At 46.7% G+C, this 19,228-nt stretch overlaps 1 protein-coding gene across 2 annotated transcripts in view; it reads left to right on the plus strand.

Moving 5' to 3' along the window:
* GGA2 (golgi associated, gamma adaptin ear containing, ARF binding protein 2) overlaps window positions 1–17,025 on the plus strand; it is a 41,276-nt gene extending 24,251 nt beyond the window's left edge. For both annotated transcript variants that reach the window (XM_044935586.2, XM_006071174.4), the window contains exons 5-17: window positions 881–1,004; window positions 2,511–2,614; window positions 3,972–4,052; window positions 4,712–4,849; window positions 5,717–5,798; window positions 7,757–7,882; window positions 8,608–8,727; window positions 9,024–9,052; window positions 9,459–9,592; window positions 11,035–11,192; window positions 13,744–13,913; window positions 15,341–15,451; window positions 15,937–17,025. In XM_044935586.2, the coding sequence (XP_044791521.1) occupies window positions 881–1,004; window positions 2,511–2,614; window positions 3,972–4,052; window positions 4,712–4,849; window positions 5,717–5,798; window positions 7,757–7,882; window positions 8,608–8,727; window positions 9,024–9,052; window positions 9,459–9,592; window positions 11,035–11,192; window positions 13,744–13,913; window positions 15,341–15,451; window positions 15,937–16,047 (1,488 nt within the window). In that variant the 3' untranslated portion in view covers window positions 16,048–17,025. The remainder of the gene's footprint in view (window positions 1–880; window positions 1,005–2,510; window positions 2,615–3,971; window positions 4,053–4,711; window positions 4,850–5,716; window positions 5,799–7,756; window positions 7,883–8,607; window positions 8,728–9,023; window positions 9,053–9,458; window positions 9,593–11,034; window positions 11,193–13,743; window positions 13,914–15,340; window positions 15,452–15,936) is intronic.
* The last annotated feature ends 2,203 nt before the right edge of the window (window positions 17,026–19,228 follow it).

Raw genomic sequence — 19,228 nt, forward strand, 5'->3', positions numbered from 1 at the left:
GGATCAAACTCAGGCCCCTTGCACTGGGAGCATGGAGTCTTAGCTGCTGGACCACCAAAGAAGTCCCCACTGTGTTTTAATTAAAATCAGGACTTACTGAAGCTCAGGTTCTTTTTGTTTTGTTTTAATTTTTTAATTAACACCTAAAACATTTTGTATTGAGGTATACCCAATTAACAATGTTGTGATAGTGTCAGGTGAATAGCAAAGGGACTCAGCTATACATAAACATGCATCCATTCTCCCCCAAAACCCCACTCTCATCCAAGCTGCCACATGACATTGTGAAGCCCAGGTTCTTTATATCTCAGCACAGAAGGGATTCAGCAAGAGGCAGAATATAGATAAGTAGATTTATTAATACAGAATGCTTGTGAGGGTTCAAGTGGGCAGGCAAGGGGGCTCTGTCCTGAGAACTAAGTGGGAAAACAGATTTGTTTGTAGAGAGATACATTCCATAGATAGAATGTAGGCTGTCTCAGAAGATGAGAGTGGCCCTGAAATATGGGGTAGTTAGTTTTTGTGGGCTCAGTAATTTCATAGGGTAACAAGTGGGAGGATTAGTCCAACTATTTTATGAAAGGCGGGGTGGAGATTTCCAGGAATTGGGCCACTATTCTCTTTTTGGCCTTTCATGGTCAGGCTTGGGACTGTCATGGCTGTGTGTGTCTTTAGCTGATGTATTGCAGTGAGTGTGTAATGAGGTTCAAGGTCTACTAGAAATCGAATCGCACCACCATCTTGCACCTATTTGGTTCCGACTAGTTTATGTTGTATCCTCAACATCTGTGTCATTCTTTGAAGATTATGACCTCTAGCCCTTTCTCCTGTCTCACTAAGGCCCTTCAGCTCAGTAATTCCCTTTCCTTTTTATCTTTAGTACCTAGGCTCCTGGACTACAGAAAAAGTTAAGGGAAGAATCATTGAAATACTCTTCAGTTGGACAGTCTGGTTTCCAGAGGACATCAAGATCCGAGATGCTTATCAGATGCTAAAGAAACAAGGTCTGACTATACTGCATTCCCTTCCCACAGTGATTGTTCCTTCTTGCTTTTCTGTACAGTTTGTCATTTTTGGGTGAAAGCTGGAGATCTTGTGTCCAGTAGACACAGTAATCGAGGCTGATGCAAGTAATCATCCCTGAAAGTGGGCAGACCTTTCCTTCTGGTTAGCAGGAATTGGGGCTTCCCTGATAGCTCAGTTGGTAAAGAATCCGCCTTCAGTGCAGGAGATCCCAGTTTGATTCCTGGGTCAGGAAAATCTGCTGGAGAAGGATAGTCGACCCACTCCAGTGTCCTTGGGCTTCGCTTGTTGCTCAGCTGGTAAAGAATTCAGCAGGAGTTGAGCTGGGTTTGAGATGGTTGTTGCTATAGTTACCCTTACTATACCAGGTTTCAGATTCCTCTGGTGTTGGTCGTGTTTGAGGTGGGGGCTGATCGCCTAGAGAGTTTCTCGCAGTATCTACTCTGCTCTCAGCTTTGGGTCTTCCTCTTGCTCTACATCTCAGAAGAGTTCTTATTCCATTGCCTGTCCTGACAGTAGACCCTTATTACTTGTTCCTTGATGCCCTTCGCCTGGCGCCAGTGGTGGTTCTGTTCTGATTAAGCCTCGGTCTTAGGAAGGCATGTGTCCCTGGTCTTGGAGGGACCTGTTTGTGATCCTGTTCCACCCCGTCTCGGGCTGGGGCCAGGACACGTTGCACATTGCACCCAGGGGTGCAGGCTTTCCGTTCTTTTCTTCCAGCTGCCTTAGGTTTTCACCACTCTTCTAAGGACCGCAGGTGTGTTGTCCTTCCCCCGGCAGTGTGAGGCTTCTCCCTGGGGAGAGATGGATTTCGGTGGGCCATCGGGCCTTTCCCATTCTCTTTTTGTGAGGCCTTTGGAGAATGAGCCTGTTTCTCTTGTGAAGCGAGCTCCAGAGTGTGTCCTGTGTCAAAGCTGGGAGTCCACGTTCCTTTTCTCTCAGGCTCTGTGGGAGGAACCAGATTTAGGAGGGCTATTTTTTCCCCCTATCACATGCACTCAGTATTTTTATGAGTATCAAAGATCCTACACTCATTTCTGGGCCCTGAGAGGTTGTGTTTGAGAAGGCAATGGCAACCTACTCCAGTACTCTTGCCTGGAAAACCCCATGGATGGAGGAGCCTGGTAGGCTGCAGTCCATGGGGTTGCACAGAGTCAGACACGACTGAAGCAACTTAGCAGCAGCAGCAGCAGAGAGGTTGTGTACCTGCATAAAATCGTCAGTATTTATATAGTGTAGGGACCGTAGATTGCTAGTCTTAGGGTCTGCCTGTGCTCTGATTTAGTTGGCTCTGACCATCCCCAGCTTGCGATTCTCCCAAGGGAGGATGCAGAGCCTTGATCACACCCTGGGTGTTTCCCTTTAAGGTTGCTGACAGTGTCTTCCTGGTGGGAGATCAGGAACCAGGAGTTTCTGGACTTTATACTGGATCCTGCTGAAGTCAGCAGGTATTTATATCAGCATATCCATGAATTGCATTTTTTTAGGAATCATAAAGCAAGACCCTAAACTTCCAGTGGATAAAATCTTGCCCCCACCTTCTCCCTGGCCCAAGAGCTCCATCTTTGATGCTGATGAAGAAAAGTCAAAGGTAAGGAGCTTCTCCCTGACCGTGGAGGCCAACCTGGAGTCTGAGCCGACCTCTTCTTTGAGGGACTCCCCTCCAGTACCCTCTGATCTGAACTGGCATGTGGGGAGGTGGGGTGAGTTCTCTCTGGAGCAGAGAGAGGTGTCGTAGGGTCTGTATGTCGTTTTCGTGGAGAGGTCAAATAAGTGACCTATTCTTTGGGTCTTCCACCTTATCTGTTCGGTGTTCCGAGGGAAAGAAGGTATGAAAGGCCAACCCTAGTGGGTAGTTTGGGGGGTCAGTCGTATCCAGAGTGTGTGCGGTGTTTGGGGAAGGGGAGTGGGGAAGAAAGCATGGGTTGCACGTTGGCTCAGATCAAAAGAGAAAGCATCAGTAAGCCCGATCTCGCCCGTTTTCCTTTCGTTCCTGCCTCTAGTATTGCTGCTCCTCAGACATCATTAAGGAGAGGGGAGGGGAAAGCGAGGTGGTCCAGACCTAGGCCACGACGCGGGGATAACTCCAGGGTGCCTCCAAAAGGTGGCAGTGCTTTCGGTCAGTACTGTTCTCGGTCACTCACGAGGTCTGGTGAGGGTAGGACCAGGAAGACTCCAGTCCGAGGATGGGTCTCTTCTGGTGCCCTCTGCCTTCCAGCTGCGCCTGTCAGCTGTCCTCCTCCCTTGGATCTGGGTGCTCGCTGTGGGCAGGATGAGCAGAGCTGTGCTGGGCTCTGGGCAGCTTTCCCTCTGGCTCCTCCTGTGGGGTCCTCAGGAGGAGCAGGGGAGGAGGTGTGGCGTGGACTCTTGAGAAAGTCAGTCTGGTGTCAGCTTGGGCCAGCTGCTTAGACACTGTGGTGCTCAGAAAGAAGGCTCTCCATTTTTCCTGCCATCTATCCAATGAAGAGTAACTCACTCCACGTGTCAGGCATTCCGCTAGGCATTGGGAACAAAGTGGACGAGATTCCCGAGGTCTCTCACGTCAGAGTATGTGGTCTAAGACTGCCTCAGCACTGTTGACATTTTGGGCCAGTTAACTTCCTTGTTGGGGGCTGTCATGCGCTGTGAGCTGGGGTGTACAGGTGTCCCTGACCTCTACCCGCTGGATGTCAGTACCGCCCCCCGTTGTGACCACCGACGATGTCTCCAGACTTGGCCAGATGTCTCCTGGGACATCCATCTCCATTCCCCGTTGAAACACCAGTGTTCTGTGGGGAATGTCACGATGGTCACGATCATTAAATTATTGCGTCATTGTGAGGATTTGGTAAGGTAATGCATTTAAATGTGCGAGCTGTTGTGACGGGTAATTCTGCTGTTGCTGGTGCTATTGCTCTGGGCCACTTGACACAGGGAATTAGTTTCACTGAGTCGTGTTCCCTTTCCAGCTTCTGACAAGGCTTCTGAAAAGCAACCATCCTGAGGATCTTCAGGCTGCAAACCGGCTGATCAAGAATTTGGTCAAGGAGGTGGGCATTTTCCAGGGGGTTCTGCAGAACCAGCATTTGACAGGGGCTGGACAGTGTAGGGAGATCCCCTGGAGGAGGGCATGGGAACCCACTCCAGTATTCTTGCCTGGCGAGTCCCATGGACAGGAGCCTGGTGGGCTACAGTCTATGGGGTTGCAAAGAGTCGGACATGACTGAAGCAACTTGGCAGCAGGGACAGTATATGAGTGTGTGTGATTGAGGGTGGGGGGCACAGTTAGCTGGAAGAAGAGACAGCTGCCTAACCCTGAACCAGGGAACAGCTGTGAGCTCCCTGAAGGGCAGGGTGGTGCCTGAAAGCAGAAACTTCTATGTGCTTCCAAGTATTTCTGTCCAGGAGCTCAAAGCATTTCACAGACCCTAGTTTCTGTCTCAATGACCAGTGTTGGTGTGGGAATCCAGGTGTGGGATTTTCCTTTCCAGAGGGATAGAGGCTGGTGATACAGTGGACACATGCTCCCCCTTGTCTGTCCCAGGGATTCCAGACCTTGAGCATCTTCTTGCCCGCTGAGTGAACACTCCACCCACTCAGTGTTTTGGTGGCTTCCCTGAGCTCTGCACAGCACAGCACGCCTCTCCCGGTGCACATTCAAGCTTTATCCAGAGCATCTGTCCTCACTTCATCGTCTTTCTTCCGAAAGGAACAAGAAAAATCGGAGAAGGTGTCCAAGAGGGTCAGTGCTGTGGAGGAAGTTCGGAGCCACGTGAAGGTGCTGCAGGAAATGCTGAGCACGTACCGCAAGCCAGGACAGGCCCCGCCAGACCAGGCGGCCTTGCAGGTAGGTGCTCTTTTCAAAAACAAAGGCAGGAAGGACTCAGTATGACTGACATCCTAAGAATATGCACAGATTTCAAGAAGCCCTCACACAGTCAAAATAACAAGCATGTTTCCACCCCCTCAAACTTTCTCATTCTTGTCCTCTTGTTCCGCCTCTCTCCCAAGCAACCACTGATCCGTGTTTTCCCTGCTAGTTAGTTTGGGCTTCCCAGGTGGCACTAGTGGTGAAGAAGCCAGCTACCAATGCAAGAGATGCAAGGGACACATGTTCCATCCCTGGGTCGGGGAGATTCCCTCGAGGAGGAAGTGGCAACCCACTCCAGTATTCTTGCCTGGAAAATTCCATGGACAGTAGAACCGGGCAGGCCACAGTCTGTGGGGCTGCAAAGAGTTGGACACGACCGAGAAAGACTGCTGATCAAGTTACATTTCTTAGACTCTTAAATAAATGGAATGATGCAGTATTCCACCCCTGCCTTTTTTGGGGGTAGGTTAGGCTTCTCTGCTTTGGAGAAACTGTGGTGTGCATGTACCACAACATGCTTATCCATTTGTCTGTTGATGGATATTTGGGTTGCTTGCAGCTTCGGGTGATTATGAAATAAGCTGCTCTGAACACTTGTGTTCAGGACCGTTTTGTGTGAACATGTATTTTCCTTTCTCTTGGGTAAACGCCTCAATGTGGGATTGCTAGGTCACAGACTGGGTGTATAGTCAACTTTTTAAAAAGTGCCAGAGTGGCTGTATCATTTTACGTTTGTGACGGCAGTGTTTCAGAGTTCCCATTTCCCCACATTTACACATCCTCAGATCTTTCTTTTTTTGTAGCACACTTACTGAGAATTTTATGTAACAAACTATTTTCTAGGTCGTGTATGAGAGGTGTGAAAAGCTGCGGCCCACCCTGTTCCGGCTGGCGAGTGACACCACTGACGACGATGAGGCGCTCGGTACGGTCTCGTTCTCCAGGGTAGGCAGCACGCACCCCAGGGTGTGGGCCCCGCGTGGGGCGCTCTGCCTGCCGTGGGGCTGCCTCTGCTGCCGACACACACACTCGAGGGCGGCTCCTAGTGCTCCAGTGGTTGCGCTTGCGGATGGCATTGACTGAGTTGATTCTGCTTGCGGATGGCATTGACTGAGTTGATTCTGCTTGCGGATGGCATTGACTGAGTTGATTCTTGCAATTTTCAGAGGCATCTGGGCTTGAACAAGAAATGAGCAGCAGGCCTGCAAACATAGAAAAGGGTGGAGGTTTACCATCTGAGTTGGGTGTGAAGGGGATAGAAGGAAGAGCAGCTCCCACTGAAGACTTGCAGAAAGACTAGACTTCTGAGAGGTCTGAGAGGCAGCTGCGAGGGGCACGTCTGGGAGGTTTCACACCCAGAGTGCCTTCAGGGGCTGGGTTGGGGAGCTCAGCGAGGTGGCCAATGTGGAGTGAAAGGCACATGGGAGAACTTAAATCCTGTACACAAGTATAGAAATGGCTAAAGCTTTTTATTTTATGGAAGATCTCAAAACATGTAAAAGGGATTCTATGTCCATGTCCTCTTCACCTTCTGTTCACAGTTGCCAGCTCACAGTCAGTCTTGATGTTGTTTTACCTCTACTGCACTGTCCCTTTGTCCTCCCCCTCCCCACACCCCCAGTTCTGTTTTTAAGCAAATTCCAAACATTTTGGAGTAATCTATCAGCGTTCAGATTTCCTGGGCATTTCTCTGTCTATTCATCTCTTGCTGACCCTTTTTTTTCTTTTTTAAAGTCTGTTATAAATCAGAACCAGAAAGGAAAACCATGCTTGGTATTTAAGTCTCTTTTGGTGGTAGCCTCCTGTTTGTGTGTTTTTTTTTTAATTTCATGCATGAAAAACATGTCCTTTGACTTGTTTTTCTTGGTCTCACTTTTCTGATGGCATCTCCCTTGGTGTTTAATGTTTCTCCATTCTTGATATTTCTGAAATTCTTGATTTCTTGTAAATTGAATCAGGAATCTTGTTCAGATTCAGGTTCAAATGAGGGTGTGGGGGAGGAACAAGAATACATCATAGGTGATGTTACGAGGCCCATGGTGTCTGGTTTTCTGGGGGTTTTTTGTGATGTAGTTATTCTAAGCCTGTTATTTTCTCTGGTGGCAGTGAAGTCAAAATGAATGAAATTTAAAACACCTTGCACATGCCAAATACAACATTCAACCTCTTGTTTGTTCACTTCCATTCAGTTTAAAAACTGACAGGAAATTAATAGTTGGTTGCTCTTGAAGGCTTCTCCTAGCACGGTGGCCTGCAGTGTTACATACAGCCCCTGCCCCTGTTGCTATTCTCTCTCCCAGGAGAGACTTTCTTACAGGTAAACCAGACCATGAGATACCCTTGAGATTTTTGAAATCCACTGCATTGTTTATCTGGATATTTCAATTTGAATGTCCAATTTCCATCAGGAATGCTTGATCTGTATTTAGATTTTATGAAATTTACAGGTGAAAATGTAGATTCATGTACCAAATTGTTCCTTACACACTTTCCAATGACTGAATAAAGTCCCAGAAATGTCTTTTAATATTTGCATCCACATTGATGAAAAGGCTTTAAGTTTAAATTTTAAATTAAAACTAAGTTAAAGATTTAGTTCCTCACTTGAAAGGACCATACTTCAAGTGTTGGCTGTCATACTGGGCAGTACAGACCAAGAAAGTGAAAAGATTTGGTTCCTCCTCCAACCTGAGAAGGAAGTGTTGAGGTTCAGCACTTGAGTGACTGGGTCTGCCAGGGGCCTGATCTCGTGACCTGGGGGCAGGAGGCATGGTCATACTGAACCTGGTAGAGCTGTGTGGTTGCTGCTTTGTGGATGGCTTAAAAAAGACTGAGAATGTTGGTTGCTAAACAGGGGATTCTGATTTTTCTCACGTTCTTCAGCGGAGATTCTCCAGGCAAATGACCTCCTCACACAGGGAGTTCTGCTGTACAAACAGGTGATGGAGGGCCGTGTCACCTTTGGGAACACAGTGGCCAGCTCTGTGGGAGACATACCTGTGTCCAGAGGTATGTGCAGAGAGCATCTTCCACCCTCTGCTTGGGGCAGCCTGCAAATCCCGGGAAAGAACTGACTCCTCAGAACATTCTGGGTTATGGTGTAGAAATGAGAGCACACACCCTCTTTTCCCTTTCCCTTGAGAAATGGTTTTATGCAGCCAGACTCTGCCCCACGTGCCATCACGGATCGACTGCTGGGCAGCAGCTAGCTTGTAAACAGAAGTGTGTGGTGGCTCTTCTGGGGCCAGATTCAGATTGTGCCTCTTGAGAGTGCTTACTTAGGGGAGCTACGCACCAAAGAAGATTGACCATCAGTGGTTCCTAGTGCTGGGCTAGCTAAATCAGAATTGGTCTAAAATAGTGCTTGAAATGCAGATTCTTAGACCTTTTTGGACCTAGATTACCTGGAGCTGGACCCCAAATTTTTATCAAGCACGTGAGATGATTCTGATAAGCGTGGTCAGAACCTCAAAGGCCTCTGAGATGGAGCAATCCGCTCTGCTACTGTCCTGGTTGGATGGACTGTAAGAGGATTCTGTGATAGCAGGGATGGGAAGGCAGTTCCTCTGGCTGCCTCGTATTTCAGATGCCACTCAAGGCTGTGAGTCAAGCCAATCAACGGCAGTGGAAGGTTCTTCAGGGGTGTGCTAAGGGGGTGTGATGTCTTTTGATTGGGAGGAGGCCTGAGGGAAGTGGAGCTTTCACTCATATTTATTTTCCTGTCTGTTTTCTAGTCTTCCAGAATCCAACAGGCTGCGTGAAGAACTGCCCCCTGATTGACTTGGAGGACAGCGGGTCTGAGCAGGCTGTGGCTGTGACGCCGTCTTTACTGCATCAGGACCTGGCAGCCTTAGGTAAGGGTGGTGTCTTGGGGGGAGCTGGCACAGCGTGGTCCTGACTCCCAGGGGAAGAGTAAGCCCATTCCCCTTGGGGAGTGTGTGCCTGTTTTTAGAAAGAATTGGGTTATACTGGGAAGTTCAGAGAGATCTTCCTTGTACCCAGTCTCAGATTTGCCATGAATGAGTAGAATGAGTTCCGGTAATTTGCTCTGTCTCGGCTTTCTGAGTGCTCTAGAAAGGATGGCATTAGTCTCCAGCTTGTATCAGGTAGAGTTACTGATGTGCACCTCCACTGTGTTCCTTCCTTGCAGGAATCAGTGATGCCCCAGCTACAAGCAAGGTAAGGAGGCTCTTCCTGGGGGCTGGAGAGGAGAGGGCAGGTCCCTCAAACCTGCCTTCATGAAGGCGGCACTGCACCGGGGAGGGGGGTGACAGCATAGCCTGGTGGCTCTTGTGGGCTCGGAGGTCCAGAGCCTCTCCCTCACTTCCACTGTCTGGCTTAAACCCCTGGAGGGAGACGTGTTTTTGCTCTTCTTCTGTCCCTGCCCTCTTCCTTTGTATCCAGACTCTTGCTTACCAAAGGTCTGCTCAGGAGTCAGGCCCTCTCGCCCTTTCTCCACCTGCCCTAGGAGACGTGGTTACCTGCTCTGCGGTGGCTTTGGGGTCAGGAGAGCTGTGCCCTGGTGTCACCATGGCTCACAGTCATTCATACCCTGGCCTTACTTCAGCCATTCCTGGTTTGACAGGTTGCAGGTCAGAATTGCTGTCAGGAAAAGAAGAACCCCACCACCAGCACGCTGCCAGCTGGCGGTGCTCAGAGCCCTTCTGCAGAAAGGAACTTGCTGGACCTCCTCTGCCCACAGCCACCTCCGGGATCTCTGTGAGTCTTGTGGGCAGGCAGCCGAGAAGTGTTGCTCCTGTGTGCAGTTGGCCGGGCTGCCGCTCTCCCTGAGGGCTGCCCTGTGTGCCACCCCTTTAAGTCCCCGTCCACCCCGAGTCAGGAGGACACACGCCAAAGGCCAGGACCTCTGGAAAGGGGTTTCAGTAGTAACATCAGCGGTAGCTGATGATGATGTTTTTGGTCTTTGTAGGTTGGTTTTCTGTTTTCCTGATTTCACTAGTTTGCAGCAATGTTTGATCGCTAGAGAAATAGATCATATAGAAAATCCTAAATACCATTCCCTAAACACGAGGTTGAATGCGCCTTCTTTGCTTTTATCCTGCACATATAGTAATATGTGGCTTGTTTTACACAAAGGAGGTTATAATTTACAGGTTGTACCATACTATGGGTTTTTTTTTTAACTTTTTAAAAATAATTTTATGTTTGGCTGTGCTGGGTCTTCGTTGCTGCTCTGGTTTTTCTCTAGTTGCAGCCAGCGGGGGCTCCTCTCTAGCTGCGGTGCACAGGCTTCTTGTGGTGGCTTCTCTTATTGCAGAGCAGGGGCCCTAGGGTGTGAAGGCAGGTAGATTCTTTACCACTGAGCCAGGAGGGAAACCCCACTGTGGTTTTTTATATCACACATCTTTGATACATTTTCATCATTTATGTAAATTGGCTTCATTCTGATAGTTGAATATTAATTCATATACATATAATGTATACTTCGTCATTTCCCTCGCGGATATTTACGTAACTTCCAGTGTGGAGGCACCTGAAGAGTTTCTGTAGTACAGATTTATATAAATAGAGTTGCTCTAAGGTATGAATGTAAACACATTTTCATAGATCCTGTCCCTTTGTCTCTGGCAAGGCTGGAGCACTTTGCCTTCCCCAGACAGCTCCCTGAGAGCCTGTGTCCCTGGTGGAGACCTCCGAACTGGGTTGAGATGGAGCTGTGCTGGGAGGTCATTCTTATTTGTATCTAACGGATTTCTTCCTTGTTTGCTCTTTATAACCGCTTGACATTCTAATTTTGGTGGGTCACTTCTGTCTGGACTTAAGTTTTCCAAATTGTTTTTGATTTGTGTTGCAAAGGGACAAAATCATGAAGTATGAATGATGTGGCCAGTGTAACATGACTGCCTGACAACATTATTTAGTTTATTGGGTTCTTATTGTGCACACAGATACCCTTCATACACTTTCTCATTTAATTCTTATTATAACCCTATGAGATAAACATTAAAATGTCTCCATTTTGCAGATAAGAAAATTGAGGCATGGGTTAGATTACTTTTCTAAACTCATATACCCTGAAAATATGTACATACACACATATGCATACACATTTATATTTATTTTTTCCCTTGTTCTTCAGAAAGTCTAATCAGATTCCCAGATTTCCTTACAGTTTTTCCAATCTTATTATTTCTTTGCAGGAATTATATTCCACAGAAAAGTATCCCCAAGGAAGTACCACCAGGTACCAAGTCCTCTCCAGGTTGGTCCTGGGAGGCCGGCCCGTTGGCTCCTTCCCCATCTTCCCAGAACACTCCTCTGGCGCAAGTGTTTGTCCCTTTGGAGTCTGTTAAGCCCAGTAAGTACAGTTTCACTCTTTTTTCCCTCTCTATTAGACACCCAGCTTTATCCACTCTGGATTGATAGGAGTGGCTCTTAAACTGGGGAAGGTACATGGGGGTTTATACTGTTTTATATCCTGCTTTATTTACTATTAAAAGCCATAGCATCGTTTCATGCCCTTAATCTTCAAAATCTTGCCTCCAGGCAAAGGATAAGGCAGGTGGCTTCATGGTCTCTTTGCTGATATTTTTCTTAGTTTTCTATCATGGGGTTGACTCTGAGGCATATTGGAAAGCAGAATTTAATTAGGGTTCTTGAGTCCACATAGGGACGTGATCTTCATTTGGAATTCAGGAAGGGAATGTTCAGTGTGACCTGAGATAAATAAGAAGAGCTGGAATTAGAAGGAAAGGAAGGATTTGACTGGTGAGCCTCTTCCTCTAAGGAGCCTCATTAAAGCAGGAGATGTAGATATTAACCTCCCTTATTACAAAGGGAAGGAGACTGGAGGCCCAGCTAAATAACGTGACGGCCTGTGGTCAGCACCCTGATATGTGAGCAGGAAACAGCTGAGATCTTCAGGTCTAGGGCCTGGGCCCCTTCCTGGGGCACAGAGTGCCCTTGTGGCTCAGTGTGGTGAGCTCAGATTGCAGAAGACCTTGGAGCCAGGCAGAGCAAGTAAAGTCAGCAGTGGGGGCCCTTTGCGTTCTTAATTTTTATTTTAAACATAATAAATTAATAAAGTATTAATTTCCTAGTTTTGATCATTGTACAGTGGTTATATATAATGTTAATATTTGGAGAAGCTAGGTGAAAGGTATATGGGAATTCTTTTATGTTTTTGTAAGTTTTTTAAAAAGTAATTTTTATTGGAGTATAGTGGGGTATAGTTGATTTACAGTGTTGTGTTAGTTTCTGCTATACAGCAAAATGGATCAGATATATATATATATATGTATACACATACACATACATACACACATATAGCTCCATTCTTTCTTAGGTTCTTTCCCCATATACCCTAACTTTTTATAAATCTAAAATTATTAAAATAAAAAAATGTTCAATATAGTTTTAGAAAAGATAGAAGAGAACAGAAAATTAAAATCATCTGTATCATTACCATCCAGAGATGGAAGTTTTGTTAATATCTTGGTGTATTTTCTTGTCTTATCCATTTACATATATTTAAAAAATTGGTACTATAGTATATATACTGTTTTATATCCATAAATTCATACTTGTGTCACTAACATGTACTGTAACTCATTTATTCAATTTCTTTCTGAAGGATAATTTGTTTCCAGTCATTTACTGTTTAAACAGCGTTATAGTCAACAACTCATTGCAATAAATGGAGACCCATTTTTAAAACTTTCTTGGTTATTTCATTAGTAAATAAAAGAGGAAATGCTGGGTTTAAAATTTTGACCTTCGCTACCAAGTTTCCTTATAGAAAGTTTGCCGTTTGCCCATAACCTCACCACCATACCTCATGATTATTTTCAGTCTTTTAAATCTTTGGCAGTTTCATTGTTAAAGTATGTATTCGTAATGTGCATTTTGTGATATTTGGCATGAGATAAGGATCTTCGTCAAACTTTTTACCAGATGGTTAGCCATTTATCTACCACTTACTGAATTAGCCAATGATTTTCAAAAAACTCTCTTGACGTGTTAAATTCTCAGGTTTGGGTCTCTTTTACTTGCCATTTTGGATTGCAGTTTTGTCCATATCTGAGGATTTGTTCATGCAGATAGCCCTACTCCCCCTCCTTTTCTTATAGTTGGTCTCATGTATCTTTTTTCCCTCCAAATTAACTTTGAAATTATTTCTTAGCTAAATTAGGACAATCCTTTAGTATTTCCAAGACCTGATTAATTTGAAAAGATCTGCTGTCTTTACTGTTTTGTCAAATTAAATATAAGAGATGTTGTATGTGTATATTGTTATACAAAAAAGACCAGAAGGATATAGACCCAGATGTTAGCGGTGCTTATTTCTGGGGAGTAGTAAAGGTGTTTTATGTTTCATCCTTTATGATATCCTGTATTTTTTGTGGTGTTCACACATTATCTTTTAATATTTATTTACTTGACTCTTCTAGATCTTAGTTTTGGCATGTGGCATGCAGGATCTTTTTTCTTTTGATTAAGTTGCCACATATGAGATCTAGATCTCTGACTAGGGATCGAACCCACGCCTCCCACATTGGGAGCATGGACTCTTAGCCACTGGACCACCAGGGAAGTCCCCATATGTTATTTTAATCATAATCATTTCTTGCTCAAAAAAATTTATTTTTTAATTTTTTTTTTTTTTAACTGGTAATGCATGGTCGGATGGCAGGGAGAGATCAGTTTGGAATGTCACAGGACTCCGCCAGAGCTAATGAGGACTTGGGTTATGGTGGTGCAGAGGGTTGAGCCCAGGAGCTGTGCTGAGTGGAGGAGAGGAGGACTTGGTGACAGATGCACGTCTCTTTCGGTGCATCTGTCAAGCGTGGCTGCTCTTCAGGGGAGTTTGCAGTAGCACTAATCCTCTTGGTTGGGTCCTTCTCTGCCAGGCAGCCTGCCGCCTCTTATCGTGTATGACCGGAATGGATTCAGAATTCTGCTCCACTTTTCTCAGACTGGAGCCCCCGGCCACCCCGAGGTGCAGGTGCTCCTGTTGACCATGATGAGCACGGCCACCCAGCCTGTCTGGGACATCATGTTTCAAGTGGCTGTGCCAAAGGTGAGTCAGCGGCTGGCCCGCTCCATGGAATTCTTCAGAAAAGGCTGTCGTTTTTGAGCATCAGGTCCTTTTTGGGGACATTATCTATGAGATGGAAAGGTCAGAATCTTCACTTAAAGTAGATGAAGATAAAACGGGAATGTTGTTGGCTCAGTTAACTGGGGATTCCTGAATGTGTATCTTCACAGGTGGCTAGATTCGGGTAGGTTCGTAAACAGTTCCTTAAGAGCCTGTCACTTTCCCTCTCTTGACTTTGTTCTTCCCTTCTGGAGCCTGTTCTCTCACAGACAGTCTCCACAAAGCAGGAAAACGGCCACCAGCAGCTCCAGTTACATGGGCCTTAACTCTGTTTATCTCAAAATAAACTGCCCATTGGCATGAGGCATTGCATATGGATTACCCAACAAAGGGCTGGGACCGGCCTTGTTGATGTTACTGGTATACCTTGGGCCAGTAACTCGTGTTCAGGGATGTGAGGTACTCTGGCCAAGTAGGATATTACATCCCTTTCTCAAGGGAAGTCAGTTAACACAGGTTAACAGCCAGACTAGACTCACAAGAAATGGGCAAGGGGCCTGTCCTGAAAGGAAGGATTCAAGGCAGACAAAAATAAAACTCTGCATTTGCTTTTCTTTAAGGTTTACTTATTTTTATTTTGTTACTATTTTTAAATTTATTTATGGCTGCAGTGGGTCTTTGTTGCTCCACACGGACCTTCTCCAGTTGCGACAAGTGGGGACTATTCTTTCTTTTAATTGTTTATTTTGTATTGGGGTATAGCAGCATAACGGTGTTGTGTTAGTTTCACGTGAACAGCGACGGGACTCAGCCGTACATACGCATGTGTCCATTCTCCTCTAAACGGCCCTTCCATCCAGGCTGGCAGGGTCTGCTCTCCGGCTGCAGTGTTCGGGCTTCTCATTACTGTGGCTTCTCCTGTTGTGGAGCTGGGGCTCTAGAGCACGGGCTCAGTAGTTGTGGCAAATGGGCTTAGTTGTTCCCTGCATTGGCACTGCAATGGCAGGTGGATTCTTCACCACTCAGCCACCAGGGACGCTCCAACTATGCACTTTCTAACATTCATGGTACTTTTGTAGGGCATCGACTCTCATTACCTGTATCTTACAAATTATCAGTCCAGGGTTCAGAAAGGTTAAGTATTTTGCCCAGGGTCACAGAGCTAGTGAGAGGCAGAATTAGAATTCAGTGCAGGATGTGCTGTCTTTCTCCATGTGCTGCCTCTCAGAAGCTGACCTTTGACCACACAACTACAGATACACTTTCTGTATGGGTGGGGTGGGAGGGTCTTCCAGATTCTTTCAGCCATTGGTGGGGTGGAGGCCAAGCTCTCCTGTTCACCAGATCTCCCTCATTAAAGCTGTAGTTTGTTAGGAATGAGTTATATGTTGGATTTCTCCCCCCGATAGTCAATGAGAGTGAAACTGCAGCCGGCGTCCAGCTCTAAGCTTCCTGCTTTCAGTCCTTTGACACCTCCAGCTGTGATCTCTCAGATGCTGCTGCTGGACAATCCACACAAAGTATGTTCTGGTATCTGTGCTAGCAGGGAAATGGGGGCCCTTGAACTCCAGGTAGGCAGCCTGGCAGGTGGAGAGAACTGTATTGAGGTCTTAGTTTGGTTGGGATGCTGGTGGAATGTCCCTTGCTGGAGTCTGTTTTCCTTTGGGGCTGATTGGAAGAGCTGTGGACCAAGGGAGTGGTCCACACACTCTCTAGCTCCATGGAATCCTCTGGAAAGGTGAGGCCAGCCTGTCGTCTTAGCTGGTCTCCACCTCAGGGCTGCTAAAGTGTGGGAAGACACCCAGGGTGTCTTCCTGGCTCCCCCCGTGTTTGTAGTCCCAGAAGGTCGAGGCCAGGGTATGCCTGTCACACAGGCATACCTAACTTGGGTGGAGTTAACATACACATACTGTTACTTGCTGACTGCTTAGTGGGTAAAGGCTTTGACTCTGGGCCCATCTCCCTGTCACTCCCCACTAATTTAAGGTTTTTTATCTTTGCCCAGGAGCCCATCCGGTTACGGTATAAGCTGACATTCAACCAGGGTGGACAGCCTTTCAGCGAAGTAGGAGAAGTGAAAGACTTTCCGGACCTGGCAGTCTTGGGTGCAGCCTGACTCCTCCCAGGACAGAGCCTGCCATTCACGCTTAGGCTAATGTTCCTTTTGCTGTCTAGATAGGACTGATCATGGTGATTTAGTGCAGAGTGCCAAGAGTTCTGTCCTGACATCAGGCTCTGGATGCCAGCCTCTGACTTATTCTGCAGATGTGTGTGTGTGTGTGTGTGTTGCCAGGGGGCTGAGGGGGAGGGATGAAGGCAGTGTGGGAAATGCTAAAACATTTCTGATAACCATCTGCTGCGGTCATGTCTGGTTTTGCACGTTGGTAGACACTGATGTCCCTGCCTCAGGTTGGAGGTTTTATAAGCCAAAGTTGTCACTGTTGTTTTCCATGTATTATTACCTTTTCATTCATCCACTCTGTGCCTTGTCAGCCTCTGAAAGTCTTGGTTGCTCCCAGGCTGCTGTTCTCAGGGACCCATAAGGGACCTGGTGGTTCTTGGGGCAGAGTGTCTTCTGGGATGCTCTCTTCCAAGAAGGACCTCGTCTCCATTTCCATTAGCAAATGCTGCTTGCATATGTCCCAGAAGATCTTCTGAATGGAACACTTGTTGCACTGTGTCCTAGGCGAGGGGTTGCCACTGGACCAGAGGACCGCGCTTGGTGGGCCAGTCATGTCCTTTACCACTGTGCCTTAGAATCGCCCGTAGACGGACCCTTCAGGGCAGAGGGGGAAGCAGATCCCAGGCCTTATTCAGGCCTCAGGTTCCATGGGCTGGGCAGCCTGTCTGGACCCTTCCTCAGGACCCTCATCTCCATCCTCCTCCTCTTTCTCTGCAACCATTTACCCGGAACTCTTTGATGGTGACACCATGCCAGTCGTTGTAAGTCATAACTGACAGGTTCACGCTGGCCTGTTGACTTCACAATCCACGGTGAAGAACTGTGATGCAAATGAGATACGAAAAGAGTTTAGCAATGATTCAAGTGGTGACTAAATCTAGAAAGTCATTGAATAAATACCTGTGTAACAAATATACTTTGTGGAGTTTTGAGTAAGTAGGAGATGCAATGCCCGTTGCATTTGGAGATGATAGGCTTGAAGGGATTGCTCGTCTGTTGAAGTGAGGAAGACTTCCTGAAGAATGTGGAACCTTAAGAACTCTTTCAGGGAAGAGAAGCCCTGAAGATCTGAATGAAGTTGAAAGAGATGGATTTTTGTTACATTTTGTCATGGTGTGAACAGAAAATTCCAGGCTTGTTACAGTTATTCCTTAGCACCTACTAGGTGCTAGGCATTTGTGCGTGTTTTCCAAGTCGTGCTTGGCCTGATGAGTGGAGAGAGCTAAGCCTGGCTGAGATGGCCCAATGTAGGATATGAGATCTGAGCAGCTCACCTGTCTGGGCAGGATTCCACTTCAGAAACTGCATGGCTTTTGGGGGGGCTCTTTGTCACAAAATTGGGTACTTTGTAGTCTGATCTTTTACTTCCTGCATATAACTGAAAATCTGCCAAGACTGTTGCGGATGGGAGCTGTAAAAAAAAAATCAAGGTATGCTTGATGTGAAAACTCAAAACAGGTAAGTGATGGGGTGATTTCTTCATTTGTCATAATTCATAAGATTCATTTGACTCTAAAGTCTTATGTTCAGATAGTCTTTAGAGCCTTTATAGGCTCAAGTTTATTTCATAAAGTCTTCTAGAATGCCTATTGTAAAGACGATGCCTGGCTATGAAGAGCTTCTATCCAAAATGGGTAAATGAGACTGACAACATGAAAAGACCTTTATCCCATAGTTAAAAGGTAGAGTCTCTGTGTGTGAACATGCATCTGTTGTCTAGGAGACAGCTTGCCAGTGGTTCTCGGCTTGGGTGGAGTTGGACAGGGCAAGGGGGTGGGGGGTGGGTGTCCTGAAAGTGGCCAGCGGTGCCTTCTAATTCTGAAGTTCAGCGGCCACTTAAGACATGGCCCTTATCCTTTATTCACTCAACTGGTAGTTGACTAGCTGCTGTGAGCCAGGCACGTTGTAGGCGCTGCACACAAAGCAGTGATAGAAGGTCCCTGCCCTTGTGGGTCTTCTGTTCTGATGGGAGACCCATCGTGTGTCTGGCGGAGGTTTGGCACAGATGACCCCGCGTTTCCCCTCTCCTCAACTCCTCCTCTCAGGATCCTGCTCATCCCTGTCTCTCGGCCTACCTCTGACTGTTCCTTTTCGTCTTTCCTTTAAATGTGTTGGCAGAGGATTTAGTCCTGAGGGCTCTTCTGAGCGTTCTGGGCGGTTCACCACTAGGCGGGTGGCAGCCTTCTTGCTGACCTCAGGTCCTATTTCAAGCCGCCTAGTGGATGCCTTTATCTGGAGGTTCCCACTGTTGCCTCCCAAGTGCTTAAAGTGGAACACAGCCGCCTCCCTCTCTTTCTCTCTGTTCATTTATTTGAAAGCACCTTTCTAAGCCTTCATGGATCCTTGATTCCTGCTTCATCTCCATTCCTTCAGTACTGTTTCCTCATCTAGTCTATTTCTTTTTTAAAAACTTTGGCCACACCATACAGCATGCAGGATCTTAGATCCCTGACCAGGGATCGAACCTGTGCCCAGTGCACTGGAGGGTAGAGTCTTAACCACTGGGCCGTCAGGGTGGTCCCCTCGTCTAGTCTGTTTCTAAACAGTACCGCATTTTGGCCTCCCCGCTGCATTGTCACCGCCTTGGTTTAGCTTTTTTTTGACGCTACAGTAGCCTGCCTCTCGGTTCTCCTCTGAGCCATTATGCATTATAGTTGGCCACCATCAGATTTCTGATCTGGGTACCTGATCCCTGCTGAAAAATTCCAAATGGGTGGTCAATGCTCTAAAAGTGTGCAGCTGAATTCAAGTTGCTTGCTTGGGGCATTCAGTGCCCTCTGTAACTGTGTGCTCCCTACCCTTCTGGCATCATCTGTCAAGAATAGAGCACACTTTGCCAGAGCCACAGGAAAGTCCCTTCACAATGCCATGTTTTCTCATAATCTCTGACTACCACCTGCAGTTAACTCCTTTTATCTCCAATGAATTTAAGTTCGGGCTAAAATGCTGCTCCATCTGCAAGCCACTCTGGGAGGGTAGATGGGCTGTGGAGATAGTAAAGGTTGAAAGAAGGATAAAAAACTTAAGACCAAACACATGAATACTACTCATTAAAAATGAGATAATGTAGATTGAGAGATCAAACATGAAAGGTTGAAAGCAAAGGTGATATTCT

The sequence above is a fragment of the Bubalus bubalis genome, chromosome 24, assembly GCF_019923935.1.
Source record: "Bubalus bubalis isolate 160015118507 breed Murrah chromosome 24, NDDB_SH_1, whole genome shotgun sequence".
Taxonomy (NCBI): Eukaryota; Metazoa; Chordata; class Mammalia; order Artiodactyla; family Bovidae; genus Bubalus; species Bubalus bubalis.